Source organism: Choloepus didactylus, chromosome 1 (genome assembly GCF_015220235.1).
Source record: "Choloepus didactylus isolate mChoDid1 chromosome 1, mChoDid1.pri, whole genome shotgun sequence".
In the NCBI taxonomy this organism is placed as follows: Eukaryota; Metazoa; Chordata; class Mammalia; order Pilosa; family Megalonychidae; genus Choloepus; species Choloepus didactylus.
In genome coordinates, this window is record NC_051307.1 from 111,895,344 (window position 1) to 111,915,778 (window position 20,435).

The 20,435-nt window shown below is 34.6% G+C and overlaps 1 protein-coding gene across 4 annotated transcripts in view; it reads right to left on the reverse strand.

Annotated features, from left to right (window-relative positions):
- FXR1 (FMR1 autosomal homolog 1) overlaps positions 1–20,435 on the reverse strand; it is an 81,872-nt gene that overhangs the window by 9,744 nt on the left and 51,693 nt on the right. For 2 of the 4 annotated variants that reach the window (XM_037839881.1, XM_037839873.1), the window contains exons 4-13: positions 20,153–20,224; positions 19,596–19,744; positions 19,276–19,369; positions 18,766–18,882; positions 17,751–17,921; positions 16,070–16,148; positions 12,203–12,312; positions 4,516–4,602; positions 3,122–3,179; positions 2,972–3,034 (exon numbers count right to left, since the gene is read on the reverse strand). In XM_037839881.1, the coding sequence (XP_037695809.1) occupies positions 2,972–3,034; positions 3,122–3,179; positions 4,516–4,602; positions 12,203–12,312; positions 16,070–16,148; positions 17,751–17,921; positions 18,766–18,882; positions 19,276–19,369; positions 19,596–19,744; positions 20,153–20,224 (1,000 nt within the window). Of the gene's footprint in view, positions 1–2,971; positions 3,180–4,515; positions 4,603–12,202; positions 12,313–16,069; positions 16,149–17,750; positions 17,922–18,765; positions 18,883–19,275; positions 19,370–19,595; positions 19,745–20,152; positions 20,225–20,435 lie in introns of all 4 variants that reach the window. The other 2 variants (XM_037839869.1, XM_037839876.1) reach the window with 1 other exon arrangement.

A 20,435-nucleotide genomic window follows, 5' to 3' on the forward strand; every position in this document is an offset into this window, starting at 1 on the left:
CATGGTAAAAGTGACTTAGCAGGTGTGATTAAGGCAAAGGTCCCTGAGATGGGAAGATTATCCTAGATTATCCAAGATGGACTCAACCTAATCACAAGTCCTTAAAAACGGAGAACCTTTACCAGCCAAAGAGAAATGCGTATGGCAGCGTGAGAAGGACTTGCCGCCATTCCTGGCCCTAAAGATGGTGGAATGGGGCCACATGTTAAGGAATGAATGCAGGATGCTTCTAGAAGCTGGAAAAGTTAAGGAAACAGATTCTATCCCTACAGCCTCCAGAAAGGAATGCTGCCCTGAGACTCAAGCTGGTCTTCTTTCAGACCTCTAAGATAATAAATTTGTGTTGTATAAGCTTCTAAGTTTGTGGTAATTTGTGACAGCAATGACTGAAACTAATTCACTTTTAAAACCACTGCAACCATTCAATCTCTCAATTTTGTAAAAAACTTCATGATTCAAAAATTAGAAAGAACAGCTTTAAAAATGATTCATGACACTGATCCAATTTTTAATGACTCCAACAAATAAAAAACCTGTTTCTTTAACTGAAGTTCACATTAAAAATTTTCCCCTCTAAAATTTCTAAAATTACCTTATTGAGAAGATGGTTCACATCTTTAACAGCTTTAAAAAAAAAAAGCCACATTTTATCAAATCCAAGATGCCACCAACTGTAAGATATATTACTTATGTCATTAAAAAAGAGAAAATGCCAATTAAAGTCATAAGGCATCATCGATTATAAGACAAACCAATTCAGAGATGTTACACTGGAAAAGAGATGTTTCTTACAGAACTGATGATATATATTACCACCTAAAAATCCTTCTGATATTAAATTTACAAGAACATCCAAAACCAAATTCAAATGCTTCTTCTCCTAATCCCATTCAACTTAAACAGCTATTTCAAGAAATACAGTGCTACTAGTTCTTCAAAGATTCAGAGGTAAGGGTGCCATCTACTGAACAATTTAGTTTCAATCCAGACAATGTTTCTTTACCATTTTTATATAAATTTATTTTGTATATTTACTCTTGATAAGCACATTTTGTCAAAGAGTGACCCTCTCATTGACAAGCAGATGTCTCACATGTAATGGAAATGAAATTTTTCAATGGATTGTCATCATCCAAAAACCCAAATTTCATTATTTGTGCTAATAATAGATACGATGCCTTAAAAATCAATCAAAATGTTTAATTTCTATTTAATTACTAGCTAATTGCCTTTTTAATCATATTTTTATTGTGGAATATAACATATGTATTACACAGAAGTGATAACTTTCCAACGGCAATTTAGTAAGTAGTTAAGAGAGCAAATTTCAAAGAATGTCTTGGGTTACAGTTCCAGTTTCAGTTATTTCCTTACTGTGAAATATAACATATACGCAAAAAGGTAATAACTTTCAAAGTACAATTTAACTAGCTATATAGGAAATTTCCAAAATGTTATGAGTTACAGTACCATAGTTTCAGTTATTTCATTCTTGTGAAATATAACGTATATATAAAAGGTGATAACTTTCAAATTATAATTTAACAAGTATCTATAGAGCAAATTTCAAAGAATGCTATGGGTTACAATTCCACAATTTCAACTTTTTCCTTCTAACTATTCCAGTACCCTAGCAACTAAGAAAATTATACAGGGATTCAGTATTCATAATCCTTTGTTAAATTCCATCTTGTCTGTTGCTACCCCTTCCTCTAGTTTAATCATTTTCCCAATCTTCAGGGATATCTAGGCAGTGACCACCCTAACTTGTTAATTGTCTCTTGCTTTAAATAAATTTCCAGGACTACAAACTGTTTGCAATTCTCACCCCACTGCTTTATCTTATTTTGCTTTTCAGTTTTCAATACAGGGTTAACTAAAAGAATAAAAAATATCAAGAAGATGAAAAAAACACAGCTATAAGGATGTGATAATGGGGGAAGCCATAATTAACTTTCTAAGGATAAAACAAATGAAAGACAGCAAAAGTTCAATATAACTCTAGCATCATTAAATGATCCTACAGTAATAACATGCAATTTGGATCTCAAATCTGCACACTATAAACGTTCATGTATTTCTATTTTCCCTTAAATGTTCTAGTTATCTGTATTTTGGAAAAGGTTTATGAAAGATTTTTTTAAACAGATGAACACAGGGAAGTAGAGAAAGAAAGAAAGAAAGAAAAAGGGGCAGAAGGGAATGGGAAGCGAAGAAAACGAAGAAAAATATCAGGTCACTGCTAAGATCCAAGTCCAAACGCAGAAAAATGGAACAATTCCAAGGCTGAAGAAGAATAAGTGAGAATTTTGGATTAGAGAAATATTGACCATCACCACTTCAATGGCCCCTTCCTAACCAGGTTAAGCCCCAATCCCCACAGTGAATTACATTTTAGAAAAATGTCCATTTATAAAACTTTCAACTAAGTTCTATGCTTTTAAAACACTTATTTTAGTGAAATGCTGTATTACACAAAATGATTCTGGATCTGAGCTATTAGTATTCCAAACTGTCGAGTGAGCCAGTAGAGCACAGAAAAGCTAGTAAAGATTTGCTATATGCACTCCTGGCACAGCGATTAGCATAACTTTCATTTTTATGTTTCTTACAGAGTAGGCAAAAGATGAGCCCTAGCAGTACCACCACTAATACTGAGTTTTTATTGGGAAATGTGTAAAATTCTACTAGGAACAATTTGGAAAGTAAATTGCATATATTTATTCTGAATATTTAGAATAAACACAATCATGAACTACCAAATCAGCAAAAACGTTTCATTTCAAGACTGCTTGAGAATCACACACCCTATATTGTCATTAACATAAAGTGTGCTACTACTATTCTTAAGACATAAACCTTGAAACTACATCCTACTCTCAAAGCCAAGAGTGATGAACTAACTAAATAACAGTAAGCAAAAGGTACTGCAGCACCTAAACTAAAATTAAAACAAAAAAATTTTTTTTACCATAACCGGAGGTGTAATTAGGGCCCCGACGACCTCTGCCTCTTCCACTATAAGACCTAGAACCTTGTACAGAAGAGACGGTACTTTCATCAGTGGCATATCCTTTCTCTTTTTCAGGCCCTCTGGTGGAAGAAGGTCTGAAACCCATACCAATCTGTCGCAGTTGTTCATCAATCTGTAGGCGTTCCATTCTTAGCTGCTCTACTTCCTATAATCAAAATGAAAAAGGGTAAGGTAAGTTCTTCTCACGCAACTATCTGTCTTTTTATAACCTTAGACTACACTCCCTTACCCATGAAAGAAGCTGTGACTTTGGGCAATTATTTTGGTAAACAAAGCAGCATCACCCTAGAAAATACATTTTAGAAAGTCATTTGCTGCTTCAATTCAACAAACATTTACTGAATGCCTCAAAGTGTGCAAACCATGCTAAGTGCCATAGGCATACAATATAAAGACATGGACACTTCCCTTCAAGGGAATGTTTATTTTAAACAGAAAAGCTTTAAAATCACTTATTTAATTAAACAGCTAATGTAGATTACATGGTATTATCAGATTTTGCTCTCAAGGAGTTAAAACTGCTAAATGAGGTACCATTAACAAGCTAGGTTCCTTTCAATGTACTGACACCTAAGTTGTGACCCAGATGGACTGGTAGGCCTGATCATAAAAAAATTGAGGTCATAAAAGGATGTGAAGGTAAGGTATCTAGATAAAAGTTCTTGGATGAAAGGGAGTAGAGTACTGGGAGATAAAGCATGAGCTTAGAATTAAGGATGAGTTCAGACTTAATCAAGATGGCTTTCAATGAAAATGAATGACATCAGGATTGCTTTCAAAATATTAGCAAAGCAGAAATGTGTATGAGAGAGAAACAAATATATACTAGAGGCAGAGAGCAACTGAGGATGTTACTATATCCTAGGCAAGAGAAACTATTATAATAGCAGGAACAAAAGGAAGGGAAAGAGTAGCAGTAATAGTAATCAATTCTAATAAAATGTTCACTAGTAATAAAATGTTTAATAATTTATAGGGCATTTGTTTGCTAAAACCTTTGCTCTTTCTGTAAAAATCTGAATAGACTTTTAGGTAGCAATAGTTAAGAGGTATCAAATGTCTATGGGGGTGGTACAGCTGAACAAACGCATGATTACCAAGGAAGCCTAACCTCACTCCTCCAGGTTCTGTACCCTCTTTGCATGTAAAATATGAAAGAGAAAAGCAAAACAGGTCCGCTATAGAGCAAGAAGATGCATAAGTGATGATAGTCCAGTGTCAAATTATATGAATAGAAAGAGTGACTGTTTCTTAAATAAGGAAATAAATGTACAAGCTCAGAGGGAAGGAGAGAACTGAATGAGGACAATCATTTTATTATGGAACAGGGCTTTTTGTTTTAAAATTCTTATATTTAAAAAATAAGGTAAATCTGAAGCTGAATTAAAAATATTTAAAGACTTGAAACTTACTACAAATATAAAAAGTCTAATGTGTAGAGCAAGAATGGTATGAACATGAAATGTGAACAGTATACAAACCTTTAGATAAGCAATATGATACTCTAAAAGAACTTGCACATTTCCGATGCTTTCTTTAGTGCCAACAAATACAAATGGAACCATTCCCTGTAAGAAAACACAATGTCCTCTTGGTATTTAACATTTTAACAAAATTCTAGTCTGTATGTGACATTCCAATATATAATCTAGAAAACTTCTAAAACACGTAGCAGTTGACATCTACTAAACTTGAAGATTTAAAAGAAAAACCTTGCTAAAATCAGTAATTTGAAATACACCAATTTCCAATAACATATTTGTGCCACAATTTTCATCATTTAAGTGTCCTAAAAATTTAAGAATTAAAAATCATTAAAAAAAATCCACCAGGTTTTCTGAGTTCTCAACTTTAAAGAAAATTTCCTTCCAACTGGCATGAACTTTCAGGCTAGATTTGTCAGTTCAGTAGTATCAGCTTTAAAACATAGTGAAACACTTTAACCAACTTATCCTTATGTCATGTGCTTAAATAATATCTTGAGTGCCTGTACATTGGAAGGCGTGCTTCCTGACCATTAAGAAGTACAACCTATAGAGTACAAATATTTACACAATGTAAAATAAAGGAATTACTGATATGGGCAGATACTCAGTCACAGGTATTAAAACAAATTAAAAGATTAATCGAGACATTGTTTACTTTGCTGAGGATTTTCTTTCTTTGAAAAGAGTAACAAAAAAATACTTCCAGCTTCCTACTGAGAAAAATGGATTAAAACCTAAATGAACTCCCCAAATCAGTTTCAATGTCTTGTCATACTTTCTTCATTTTACAAAATTCCTGACAATTATTTCAACAGACTGGCTTAAAAATTCTTGGTTCTAAATATGAACTAAGTGTGGCTTTTAGTTCAATATATGAAACTACTCTCTGATGTGTTTTCAAACACATTTTTAAAAAATGATAACTGATGAATTTTAGGTTTGGGAAGATCAAAAAGTAGACAGGCAACAGGGCAGGTATTAGGGATACAGCACAGAACACAGCTAGCATGGAACTTAAATTTGTAAAGCTATCAAGACTGAAGAAGTAATTAAAAACAAGAAGGCATGAAAACAAGGGAGCTGAAGCTTAGGAAGTGAGGAAGTCTTGGCCTTGTCCTCAGGGATTCAAAGTCAAATTAAGAGGACACTCAAAGTGAATAAAAAACCAAGGTGGGAAAAATGGGATTTAAACATTTTTAAGCATGTACCATTTTTCTGGGACTATATTTTGAATTCTACATCTGTACCTTATTTAATGCTCATTAAAAAGTAACTTTAAGAAATAAATGTTATTCCAATCTTATAACAGGAAGATTAGGGTATCAAAATAATTTGCTTAAAAGTCACAAAATAAGCAACTGACAAATCCAATTCCACACCCAGGCACCTAAATCCAAACATCTATTTATTAATTGCCAGCATCTATGCTATGGAATAGTCAAAGATAATCACGATCTCAGAAAAGATACTAAACATTCTGGTAATAATCTCATTGTATAGCATTAGTGATATGAACAAAAAACACAGGACTATAGCTAGAATGTGAATTATTCTACTACACATGTGAAAAATCACAGGAATTCATATGAATTGTTATTACTTAAAGTGGACATTAAAAACAAATACAATTTGCTAAGTAGATCAAGAAGGGAAAGATAAAGAGGGATCTGCAGGGAATAAGAGAAATACAATGCCATAACTTGAGTGGGAGATGTTATAGCCAATACTTAACCCCAAAGGAGGTGAAAAGAATCCTTAAAGGAACAAATTTTACAGAATATTTAAATGGCTCTTCTAAAGCCTATTAAAGAAAAATATTTAGAGTAAAAAGATTTATTACTGAATACAAGAGTTCAATTCAAACAGTTATTTCAGTGAAATGTTAGAACTTTTTTGAAATGCTAAAAATTGATCCACAAGTACTAAGGCAAAACACTAAAAAATTAAATATAAAATTTTTTTAAACTTCTGCACAAAGAAAAAATTAACTTAAAAGAAATAAGTCAAATTGTCATATGTACTAACAGACAAAGGGCTAACTTCCTTAAAATGAAAAAAGTTCTCATAGCCTAGTAATAATAAAGGAAATTAAAAATGTGCAAAGGAGAAATAGGCCACTGACAGAAAAATAAAAATGTTTCTTACACATATGGAAGAAACGTATACCTTCTGAAATGGCAATAATTAAAGTTTGATAAAACTCAGTATTGACAAATATGTAGGGAAGGAGACATTTCCTACACTGTTGGAGACAATATACGGGAGAATAATTTAAAAGATCTAAAAATTTAAATGACATATACTCTTTGATCTAATGTCCACTTCCAGGAATTTACCCTGCAGTTATACTTGGCCAAGAGTCACAAGGGGTATTCACTGCAGAACTGTTTGTAACAGCAAAACAAAGACATGAAAAGGCATTTAGGGTGACAAAAGTCTAAAATCTGTAAGTCATGATGGAGAGGGAAGGAGAGATGTGGACCGGGTACAAATACATTTATTTTTCATGCTATACCCTTCTGTGCTATTCTAATTTTTACATGGACATATTTCTTTCATAATACAAACTCAAACCTAATTTTTAAAATCTAATTGGTTAAGTGATTTAAAATATATACCAAGTACCCACTGTATAAAATTCTTATGCAAGGAGAAAATGGAGAATGAGAGAATTCAGATTTGACGTCTTGATTTCAAGGAGTTCATAACCTGGTTTGGAGATATAAGATATACCAGAAAACAAAACAATCCAAGACTGAAAGAAAATCATTAAATATCCAATTATACATACAATAACTACTATAGTATACAGGTGGAAAAGATCACCTCAGGCTAGGGTGGATTATCAGAGGCTTCAGAGTACACAAGTTACGAACTGAGTCTCGCCAGAGGATTTGTATAGCTTAAACTGTGAAATGATAGCCCCCCAATAAGCCAAAACCAACCTTCAGATCTGTTTCGTTTAGCAGGCACTATTTTGAAAAACTGAAAAAGTTTGTATAGAAACAACAGTTTTCCAGCTTCTCTTAAAAGTACGATTCCATCTAGCAATATGTAAGGCATGCATTCCCACATGGCAAGCAGACCAGAGCTGAGCAGAATCTGCTCCTTTTATGCAAAGGCACCATCCCCTTCATTCCCATCTTGTATATCCCAAACCTGCTCAACCATTTACATTATCTACTTGGCCTCTGTAAGCATTTAAGGCTAGCAGAGAAAGAGCAGTAATGATGACCAAATCTACAAATATAGGAAAATACACCAAATTCTTATTGATGAAGGAAGATACAGAAGATTTAGCTTACATAATGGCACATACTGGAGAGTAACTGGAGATGATAAGGGAAGACTGGAACAGCAATTAAAATCAACCTTAGAAACTTATATTTCAGCCGTTTAATGGTCCTGGACAGTAAAACATCATGATCATCAGGCCAATTTTTAGGCAGTGGGAGTATGTGAAATGATCGGCATTTTATATCACAAGTAGAGAGGGAAGAATCACTAATTATAATGGGAAGGCACCAATTTTAGGCCTTATCTCAAATGCATCTTAAAATAATGAAAAGCATGAAGGGAAAAAAAGGTTACTTAAGAAGAGGTAAGTTACTTGAGATTTATAGCACTTTCTGAAGGTGTATAGAATGAAATCACTGCAAATCACATCCCAAGCTACAAGTACTCATTTGAATAAGAGTAACATTTGTTTTTCTTATTCATTTTTAAGTGTATATTCATCTGCACATTGTACCTGATCTTTTTTTTTTTACCTGAGCTGCACCTTTATTTTATTTTCAAATAAATTCAAAGTTACATGAATAATTGCAAAACCAATACTAGCCCTATACACAGAATTCCATCATACCCTGATCCCCCTCCCCTGATAGCTCAATCCACCAACTTTAACATGCTGTCACATCACTATTTCTTTCCCTCCCTCCCTCCTCCCTCCCTATCATCCATCATATATTTCTGTCTTCTGAACATGAGTTAGCTGCACACATCCTTGAACATACACTATAATTCACGTATGTACTTCCCATGAACAAGAACATTGTTTTATGTAATTCCATTAAGCACAGCTAAGAAGTATGAGAGATTCAACAATGATACAACGCTTACATTCTATATTTCCTTTTCCTTATGTCTCAACTGTGTCCCTTCGAGCCACCTGTCCTCCACCCTCCAATCCCATCCAAGTTCATCCTTAGCATTCAATTGTCGTCTAGTTAGACTTTTTTTTTTTTTCCTTTTTTCAGTTGTGGAAACATATATACAGCCTAAATCTTCCCATTCCATCCCCTCCCTAGCCTTCCATTAGTGGGATTAATCACATTTAGAATGATGTTATGCTCTTTACCACCATCCATTGCTAGAAATTTCCCTTCACCTCAAACAGCAACCCTACACTCCTTTCTTAACTTCCCATTGCCCCTTCCCCAATTTCTCTTAACCCAAACTCTAATTTCATCTCTATGGTTATATTCTCTGATAATTTCTTTGTGTTTACTGTGGGGCTTAAAATTAATCTCTTAAATCCCTATCAATCTTGTTTTTCTTTGATACCACCTTCACTTCAATAGGACACATAAACTATGTTCCTATACTCCTTCATTCCCCCACCTTTATACAGTTGTCTAAAACTACAAATTTTACATTGAGTTCAAAATCACTGATTTGTCCTCAGTCTGTGTATTTTTTATCATGTAGGAAGTAAATAGTGGAGTTATAGTTCAAAAATTATTGACTTCTATTTGTATTCCATTGTGGTTGGAGAATGTGCTTTGAGTATATTCAATTTTTTTTTTTTTTTTTTAATTTCTTGAGGCTTGTTTTATGTCCCAGTTTATGGTCCCTTCTGGAGAAAGATCTGTGATCACTAAAGAAAAATGAGTGTCCTGGTGATTTGGGATGTAAGGTACTATACATGTCTGTTAAAATTCTCTATATCTCTTTCTCCTTTCTTTGTCTCTCTGTTGGTAGGGCTTCCTTTAGAATCTGAAGTAGGGCAGGTCTTTTATTGGCAAAGTCTCTCAGCATTTGTTTGTGAAAAATTTAAGCTCTCCCTCAAATCTGAAGGAGAGTTTTGCTGGATAAAGTATTCTTGGCTGGAAATTTTTCTCTCTCAAAATTTTAATTATGTCATGCCACTGCCAACTTGCCTCCATAGTGGCCACTGAGTAGTCACTACTTAGTCTTATATTGTTTCCTTTGTATGTGGTGAATTGCTTTTCTCTTGCTGCTTTCAGAACTTGCTCCTTCTCTTCAGTATTTGAGAGTCTGGTCAGAATATGTCTTGGGGTGGGCTTATTTGGATTTATTCTATTTGGAGTTCGCTGGGCATTTATGCTTTGTGTGTTTATATTGTGTAGAAGGTTGGGGAAGCTTTCCCCAACAATTTCTTTGAATCCTCTTTCTAGACCTTTACCCTTCTCTTCCCCTTCTGGGACACCAATGAGTCTTAAGTTTGGACATTTTATTTTACCTATCATATCCCTGAGATCCATTGCGATTTTTTCAATTTTTTTCTCCATTCTTTCTTTTGTTCTTTCATTTTCTGTTCTGTGGATTTCTAGGACACTGAGATGTTGTTCAGCTTCCTCTAGTCTTGTATTGTGAATATCCAGAATCTTTTTAATTTGGCCAACAGTTTATTTCCATAAGACCTTCTATTTTTTTATTTACTCTTGCAATGTCTTCTTTATGCTCTTCTAGGGTCTTTTTTATGGTGCTTATATCCTGGGCCATGGTCCTCTTGATGTCCTTTAAATCCTGTGCCATGTTTTTGTTCTTTGATTGTAGTTCTTTAATTAAATTTGCGAGGCATAATGTTTCTTCTGAAATCTTGATTTGTGTTTGGAGCTGGATTCTCCATATCATCTGGTTTTATCATATGCATTAAGATTTTCTGTTGTTTTTGGCCTCTTGGCATTCGTTTTGCTTGATAGGGCTCTTTCAAGTTGTATTAAAAAAAAAAAAAGGGATATCGATCTAATTTTTCAGAGACACAGTTTGGTGACGTACACTTTCTCTAAGTAAACAGCAGATGGCGTCCGTGAGCCACCTATATCCCTCCAGTCAGTTCTCCCGTAGTGAGGGGAAATGATTCTTGTGTGTTCAGTTGGAGAGCTCAGCCTGGGCGCACCGCTGGAGTCACCTGCCCTGAATGTGGGGTGCACGCACAGGTGGCCAGGGAGGAAGGGCAGCTCTCTCTCGGTGTCCCATAAACCACCGGACTTGGCGTAGTGCCCCGGGGTTCTCCAAGCAGATCCCCCCTCCCAGCCGTGATCCTCCCTCAGCCAAGGCGGATGCCATGCTACGTCATCAGTGTGCGCTGTCCCTCTAGGGAAGCCCTGGGCCGCTTGGCTGTGCTGCGGGGCTCTCAGCTCGTTTCAGAATACAGAGTGTGTGAGGCTGTCTTTACTGCAACGCCTTGTGGGCTGAGAGCAGCTGAGGTTTTCTCCAGAGAAAGTGTGAGAGAGAGAATATTCTCCCCAATTCTCCCAAGGTCAGTTGTCACCAAAAGCCTCTGTCTGCTTGTTGAGGATTCGCTGTCTGTATTGAGCAGTTATTATTAAAACCTCACTTGAAGCTGGGCTGAGAAAGTGCACGGCGCGGCTTCCGTGAGGGAGGGGCTCCCGGCTCTAGGTTCTTGGCTCTCAGCACAGGTCCGCAATTTTAATTACAGATTTTATGCTGTGACCTCGGGCATTCCTCCCAATTCATGTCGGTGGAAGTTGAGTGTACTGTCAGGTTTGTCTCCCCGCTACCATTCCAGGTTATTTACTGGTTTTCTGTTCACTTACGAATTGTTCTGGGGGAGACTAAGTCTTCCACTTCTTTCTATGCTGCCATCTTCCCAGAATCCCTCTAACTGATCTTTAACAGGCTTGCCTACAACAACCAATACTTGGTGTGAGATGATTTATGTGGGCTAAATGTCTACAGCTCTCTTTATCTCTTATTTCAAAAGACTGACTGTATCCAATAGCCTAACTCCCCAAAGCATACTCTAATGTGCAAAACTGAACTTGTGACTGCTCTACTTTCTTGGGATAATTTAGGAGAAATCCTCGCCTTATATACAGGCAACAAGATTTCAATCAGAAATACAGACCTGACCACTGGAGCCACGGATGTGAGTGAGCTCCTTAAAAGTGATGTATAAGTAGGAAGCACAAAATTGTGTATGGTATATTGACATGTTAGAATATAGAGATTGTAAAAAAAACCCTAAAAGTTCAGATTAGAATTACTAACAAGATAAAAGTTTAAAGGAATTTCAATTAAGAAATGGTCAATGCTTTCTGATTCTACAAAAAAAGGTCAAGGAGAGTGTGATGTATCTATCAAGAATTTTCCTGTAACAGTCTTATGAGTATCAAACATAAAGCAGCACTGTCAAACTGAAACCTTTATATCAACAATCAGCTTTTCACTGAAGGACTGAGAAACCAACTAAGAACCCAAGACCCACACAACTGAAAGCTGACTTGTTTTCTAATATTATAAGGCCCAGAAAATAGAAAAAAAAAAGACAACCCCATTATATCAAAGTATAAGTAGCTCACTAGACATAACTTTCTAAAATGATATTCAAAATATAAAATAACATATTAAGTCAGTTGAGAAAGGAACAAGGCAGGGGTAGGCAAAATGACATTGCATTTGAAATACTTACATCTTCCCTGGGTAGTTTATTTTCATTGTCTCCTTCGATTCTCACCCGAACCACACCAGATTTGTCCACTATTTCTTGAATCACTTTGCCATTTTTTCCAATTACTTTTCCTTTAATGAGAGAAAAAAATATAAGTTAAAAACCAATACTGCTATTCTTTCAATACCAACTCAAACAATTTATAACCTGTTATCAAATTACACTAACCAAGCAAAGCTCCATCTTTTTACTTTCAATTAACTCACCCTAAACACTACCAAGGAATTTGTCCTTAATCTGGCACTTCCTTTTCTTCAGTATGTCTAAGGCTATATTAACCGGGACTGACAATGATACTGACATATAAGACATTTTCAAAGTCTAAATATTTTTTAATATGTCATACATCATTTTTTTAAATATATGAAATATTCATAAAGTCTATCTGACTTCAAAAGCTTGGATATATACATAAAGGCTAATAAAACTTAATTTGTCATTAATCATATCAATTTATGTTAATTATATACGATTGTTCACAAAATAAATTCATCAATCTTGCTTTTATTTTCATGTTTATTTGTCCAAAAGATACCTGTAACTTGAAGATACCTTTAAGATGAATAGTCTCTTCAATAAAATTAAAAGTTCACATTGAACAAGTATTACATTTGAAACAAGAAGCCAAGTGTTTAAAGTACTCCACAGTTACATAAATACATACAGCATGATATATGATATGCTGTCTTGCTAGGTATGGAAACACTGTAAAATGACATAAAATTCAAATTATTTACCTTCTCCACATTTAACTTGTGAGTCTGTCAAACAGCAGTTATTGGGTGTTCAATAATTAAATGAGAAACTACAAGGGGGCACGAAACTCTCTTCCTGAGGAACTTACTATCTAGTTATAAAGACAGATACACACATAAAACAAAGCAGTAATGGGTAATGTCACCTAGTAACACAAGTATATATTCAGATAATCTTCACTTTATGGAATAGATGTATCCCTTGTAAACTTAATACCACCATCATATCTGTTAAAAGTTCACACCCCCAACTAATTATTCTACTAGAACAGCAATTCATTTCCACAGAAAAATTCCCACAAAAGCACAAATTTTGTTTCAGAGGAGTTAAAATGGAAGTTCTGTCTACTGCATACTTGAAAGGACAGTTTCCATTAGAGAATGAATAATCAAACAATGGGTACAGTAAACCAGTCAACACAGCAAAGGCATTATCCTACACGGCATTTTCTCACTCTCCTATACCAAACTGCCAAACTTCTTCCCCATTAATAACCTTAAATTTTAAAGAAGCAGCAATTGAACAGGTTAAAAAAAAAAACATGAGTAAAGACAGAGAGAATTCATGAGGTATCTCTTTTCTGAACAACCCTAGAGGCAGCACATAAAATTAATCTTCACTGTCCACATAGTAAAGCGCAAGCAGCAATTCCATCCTTGACCATATTAAAAATATGTAAATATCTTTTCTAAAACACAAAAATCAGGTTGCTATACCATAATCCCTCCCCCAAAATCTCTGTCTCTTCCTTCTTATGAACTATTTCAGCAGTGAGTGAGCATCCATCAGCCTTCTAGGGTCCTTGGCAGGGTCCTACCGGCAAGTTTTATTTAGTTCTACCAGAGACCATCAATACTTTAATTGGTTATTTCCATAGTTTAAATTCTGGGGCACACTGACAAAACGAAGCAGACCTGTAGTATAAATTAAGCATAAATGCTGAAGGAACAGAGAAGGGATTAAGGAAGGCTTCCATGATTTTAAAGGTTTTGATCCATTATCAAATCAATGTTCCCATGGTTTTTTGGTCTGTTTTGCTTTGGTAGGGATGGGAATGGTCAAGTACTGGAACTACTGGAATCTAACTAAAAGGCAATCTTATCTGGGACTTACCCAACAAGTGGTCCTCATTCCCTTTTATTCCTTAGTCCTCTTTTTCTCTTTCACTTCTACTGAGTGCACTATTTATTAAAAGAATACTTCACTCATAAAACATTTTGGAGGGAGATACAGTACTATTATGCATGACAGCCAATGGAAATCTTTACACTACTCAACAGTATTTCTCCAACACGTACAGTTAGTGTTAATGTGTATTCCTTAAAGAGCACAAAAACATCCCAAATAACCAAAGCTAACCAATACACGGTAGAGGAAAAAGTAGACAGAACAGGTACTCATATAAGTGAATAGAGAAGAATCAGAACTACAAATATATCCAATTCCCTTATTTATGAAGTAACAGTAATGTTTACTCACAATTAACACTACTAGAAACTCTGTAAGGCCAAGGCTATTTTCAGTACAATTGTAGGGTTAGAAAGAATCGTAATTCTCCTGCACACACCCACCTATGAATAATTTTTACAAGTGAGAAAATCTAGGAAAGTTAAATTATATTCTGTAGAGCAGCTACCATGTTACTACTACTGAAAGATGTCAATAATTGAGTATAATTTAAAAACAAAAAGGGACATTTTCAAAAGTACCTTTCTTGTTGAAGGTGATCTCATTTGATAATATTTTGTATCTTAATATTTTAAAATTCCTCAAGCTTATATTCAATTTTAACATCTCAACTCATCTCTCTAGTAGATCAGTCTAACTGAATAATGGTATACCAAGAACTGATCAAGTGCAGCTTACGTAACTGGAGTATGTCATACCTATCCAACTGTTTGGGCAGAACTTCAGTAGTTACGTAACTACTTAGCACTGAATTCCAAGAAACTGCTCAAATTCTTATGCTATAAACTATTTTCCCTGGATATACTACTTCTACTGGCTATAACAAACATCTTTTTTTAACAGTGGGTTTTTTTCCTACTGTTTGTTTCACAAGACTTTACAAATAGACCTACAGCTAAGAAATAATTTCCTAAAGACAGAATCAGCCCAATTATACAAAAATGGTGCACAAGGTACTGACTCCTTAAGATCAAAAAACTAATGAGAAACAAAAGAGCATAACCACACATCACCCTCCTAGTAAATCTCACCACATTATGCTGATGCTTCTTTGTACATTAAATTTTTTTAGGACAATCACTGAGTATTTAATATTTAACATCTTTTTTTGAAGTTTTCCCATTTATCTCAAATCACATTTAAAAGGATAGTTACAATAGCAAAGACTTAGGGCATATTAACAGAAATATTAAACAACTCACACCAAGTTATAATGCTCATGTAAGTATAGCTTCAACCTCAAATTTTTGTCACTTAACTTATACCCCATGTCTACAATAGTTTTCATTGATGGTGTTTAAAGCTTAATAGTGAAACCTCCCCTCAAATCATCACCATGCTTCTCTCCTGTCCATGACTTCTTACCTTATTCTATGCCTTTGCAACAACCAATTATTATTTATTCAGGGCCTACTGTGTAGAAGTTTATTACCCTATTGTTAGTCCACTGTTACTTTTTCTTCTGCACTAAACAAAAGAAAAAAATTATCACAAACACCTTCGCAAAAAATACTATCACAATCTGATGGATACATGAATGATAAAAAGACACTTAAGAGAATGAGAATAGTAAGAAAGAGCCCAAAGGACGAAAAGGCTTTAGAAAAACTGGAATGACAAACTGCTGTTATAAAAATCATGAGTCAGTCTTATTATTAATGGGTCACCCTGTACAGAAAAAAAGAAAGTATCTTTACTTTTTAACACAGGACAGTAACTAAGTACAGTCACATACAGTGGTATCGCAAAAAGAAAAGTCTTACTAACCAAATATTCTACATAACTAAGTAGAATCAGTTATCAAACAAAATTAATTTTCAATTCAGTCACTGTATACAACTACATAAATGTTTAACTTATTTAATATTTAGTTGAATTACCTACCAACAAGATTCCTAGGAACCTGAATAAAATCCTCCACAAATTCCAAGAAACCTCTAGCTTTTTTTACGGCATCAGCACTCTGCAGATGAGGGGGGGAAACACACATGAAATCCAACCCTGAAACAATCCACAACCCACAACAGAAACATGAAAGAGAAAAACCTCAATTAGTCTTATGTTCTACTAAAAGATTCTGCTCATCCCAGTGGAGTGACATTTTAAGTAATTCATTAAGTCCTTAAAAAAAAATTCAGAGTAATCATTAAAAAGTAAGGCTAAAAGATAATAAAATTGTCAGCACTATTAGAACTAAAAAAATGTTAGACATCTCTAAGGTCCCTTTAAATTTGCTAAGTATATTACTAACAGATTAAATTACTTACGTTACACAGCTACTGAGTAGCTAAATTTTAACCCTATCTTAAATATCCTGGTCCATACTCCCATGTTATATGTCTACAGATGAATGTTAAATACAAATTGTTCAAATTATCCGAACTGTCTGCACTGTTTTTTATTGATTCTCAACATCAGAAGTTATATAAAAAGATGTTTTTGCCAAGATTTTTTTTTTTAAGTACTTACCAATGAGATCATTAAAATTCATCATCTCTCACATGAACCTGATTTTAAAGCACTGGATGGTAAGAGGGTCTCTAAAGGGAATATATGGTACTCAAGTAATTTAAGCTCTACTTTTAATATTTATGCTTTAATAACCCTGCGTCAAATTTCTTTTCTGTTTCACATGCCACAAGCAATAAATATTTTTAAAAACTTATCCAATCCTCACAAACTGTAAGTTAATAGCTATTACTGTCCTCATCATTTTACAAGGAGGTAAATTAGGCAGGGAGGTTAATTAACTTGCTCCAAAGCCCCCTCAGTGGTAGAGACAGGACTCCAACCAGGCAGTATACTCTAAACCCCTTACTCTTAACTACGATGTTAAAACTGTTCCTTTCTAAAGATTACAGAAACAAAAATAAGGCCTCTAGTTTGATTTACTAAGGCTTCTACTCTACTTTACTATGTGACCTAGGGTTTTCATAAGAAGAGCTATGTTCAAAACATAAGACTTAAAAAACTACCACCTCAAAAAAGAATGCGTGCATCCAGTTTTGAGGTGATTAAAATGCGTTAAAAACAAAACAAAACAAAAACTACTAATCCATTTATTCTAACTGGAAAATGGTGTCAATGAAAACTCTGAATTTTATATATATATATTTTTAAATGACTTATTTTCATGTCCATATAAATGTCAGTTTAACCAGTGATAGAGCATTATCCAAATTCAAATTCTACAAAGCTTTTTGATTATATGCTATTTACTACTGATAGTGCCTGACACATAGTAAGTACTCAAAATATCTGAGTAAATTATTTGTAATGGGCATATATCTGAGTTAAACTCAGAATGAGTTAGTTAAGGAACTTCTGAAAATAATATATACTAATCACTCAGAAAATCTTTCATTCCCCCATATAGTAAAAAATCAACTTTAATCTTCTCATGTAACTAATGATTATTAGCTGACTGATTATAAATGAATAAATTTTACTTCAAGGGTCTTTCACTGGCCAGTTGAAATTCCAAATAAAAGTAAACATAATCAAATAATGGATTGTTAATAAACACTTCAAAGTGCTCTGAGGGAGGAGGCAGATGACAGCTTACCTCTCCGTAGATTCTAAATGTTCCAGTATCTTCATCTAGCTCAATAGCTGTAACTCCAGGAACCTTCCTAGCTTGCTGTATGTTACTACCATGTGTTCCTATTGCCAGGCCCATTAAATCTTCTCTCACAACAAATTCCTCATGAAAAGCTGCTGCAAGTTGTTTTGTGCACTAGTAAAAGAAATAAATTAGAATTGTATTATGAACGATCACAAAAGTGTGATCAGTCTATTTAATCATGGTCACAGAAAACAGCAGTTCAAAGACAACTTTCCACAATTACGGATATAGGCAGTTATCCGATTCAGATGGCTGTTTCGAAATTCATTTGCATGTCTCTTCTTGGAACTTTTAAATTAACTAATAACACTGCCATATATGTCCTAAGAATAAACACACCTCCATTTCTTTAAGTCAAGATAGTATCTGCATGCATGTATGTTATCCTGGGGTGTGGGGTTGGGGGTAGTACCCTAGCAGTGAGAACAGGAAAAAAGCAGAATATCCAAGCACAGGACAGGGAAGCAATGATGAGTGATAGTTTTTTAAAAAATCTACATGCTACCTGATGCCCTACTTGGAGCCCTCCTCTCCTCTTACAAAAGAGTTGTCAGAGTCAACCAGTTACTGATGGAAATGTATTAGATGGACAGGTGATGGGGGAGAAAAAAGGTTAAGGACAGAGTAAAGGCACAAGCACCTCATATCCTCCCAAGAACTAGCAACGCAGTTCTACCAGATATTCCTACTGAGTTTCTAAACTCTTTGGCACCTTTCACTTAGGTCCTATCAAAAGAAATCAACAGACATTTAGCAACAAAAAAAAGGCTATGTTTGAGAAAAGAAACACAGAAAAGCAATTCTGGTAAGGAAACAATGACCCCAGATATTAGCCACAAAATAGGTTTTCAGTTGCCTTAACTGACATAAAGCAGTTTGAACCAAAAAACTTGAAGAACATACTTATGAAATAAATGGAACCCACAAAAAACCCACTAAGGATAAATTCACTCACTTCTAAATGCTTAGTGGCCTCTTCATTTCTGGACATAAGCATCAACTTTGTACGGATACTTCGCAAATGCATGTCACTTAAAATATTTACTCTCTTCACAGTTGCTTCACTGGCAGACTGTACATAAACAAGTTAATCACTCAAAAGTTTAAGCATTTTTAAAGACAACACAAACAAGATTTTCCACTGAAGCCTTCCTTAATTCTCATCTGCTGCCCTTCTCCCTTCACCTAATACCTCCTATCCCAAAAGTAATCTTTTTTTCCTTTCTGAATTCCCATATTATTCAGATCTGCTTTTCAGAATATGTTGGGGGGGGGGGGGAATCCAGGATCCCACATGTTAAAAACATTATGATGTTAAGGATTTTTTCTCTTTAGTTCAGAAGATCAAAAAAGCAATCACTGTGCACCAAGTTTATCTTAGCTTTAATCTTTTTCAAAGATAAAATATCTAATAAAAAAATATGCACAATACTCATCATTATCTAAAATATGGTGTTAATCTTACCAGTATCATTAGCTGTGTGGTTTCTGGATGGTAGAAAATTCTGCATGCTCCTACTGCTTTCTTAAAATCTTTATGTGCATTTTCATTAGCACACCTAGAAAGAAATTTAATTATTGTGTAGGACCTCAATAACAGATTAAATTTAGAGGGCAATTGTAATACAAACTCAATTATTTCTGACATCCTCCATTAAAACCGTTGTTTATTAAAAAGATTTTCTATCAGAAGATTTTTATTGGACATTTGGAGGAAAAAGATTTTATAGCACTGAAAAATCCTCTTAATCTGCAAAGCAATTTATAGTAAATAAAATTACTCACGCCTCTCTCAAATCCTCAGGAACATCCACAGTGCATTTAAAGAAGGTATTTTTTTTGACAGTTTTATTTTGATTGACAGGTCGAAGTCTTTCAAATGTGACTATTTCATTGTAAGTGGCATCACAAGCAGCATATTCAATGACATAAAACTAAAAGACATCAAAATACTTTAAAAATCCCATCTGAACAAAAACAATGAACTTTAAATGACGTTCTAATTACCTTGCTCAGCTTAACGAGCAGACACCCCCCACCCCTCCACCTTGTGACATAAATACTAAACACAGTTTAGTTACATCAATCTGCTCTGCCTAAACCAGGTTCTTCCAGGGCACGTGAGCCTTGGAAGGTACACCTCTGGAAAACAGCTTTAGTGTTTCCAAATAAAGAACACAAGCAGAAATTAATGGTCTAATTAATTTTTAAAATATGTACTCAACTGTGCCTCAAGTAGGCTTTCAGAAACAAAACTAGGAGTTGGAGTAATATTTACAGAAACAAAAAGTTAAGATATTTCCTAACAAACTAGTCACGAAGCCTGTGTTAACATCACTTACTTCTCCTTTCATCATTCGAACTTTAGCCAACCACCATCCACATGGTTCTTGGTCATTTGCTCTAGAATAAACCTGAGAAGAAAAAAAAAGCCTGTATCTATTCATTCCAAAAGGTAGCAACACTGTAAATCAAGACTTGTTATAAATGCCAAATCCCATGAAACTCTAGAAACACAAAAATGTTACTACCCTGAAATTGATATACTGAACACAGTTTTATGAAAGTGGTAAGTACACTTAAAGTTTACTACTTAAAATAAAACTGAAACCTTTTTAGCTGATT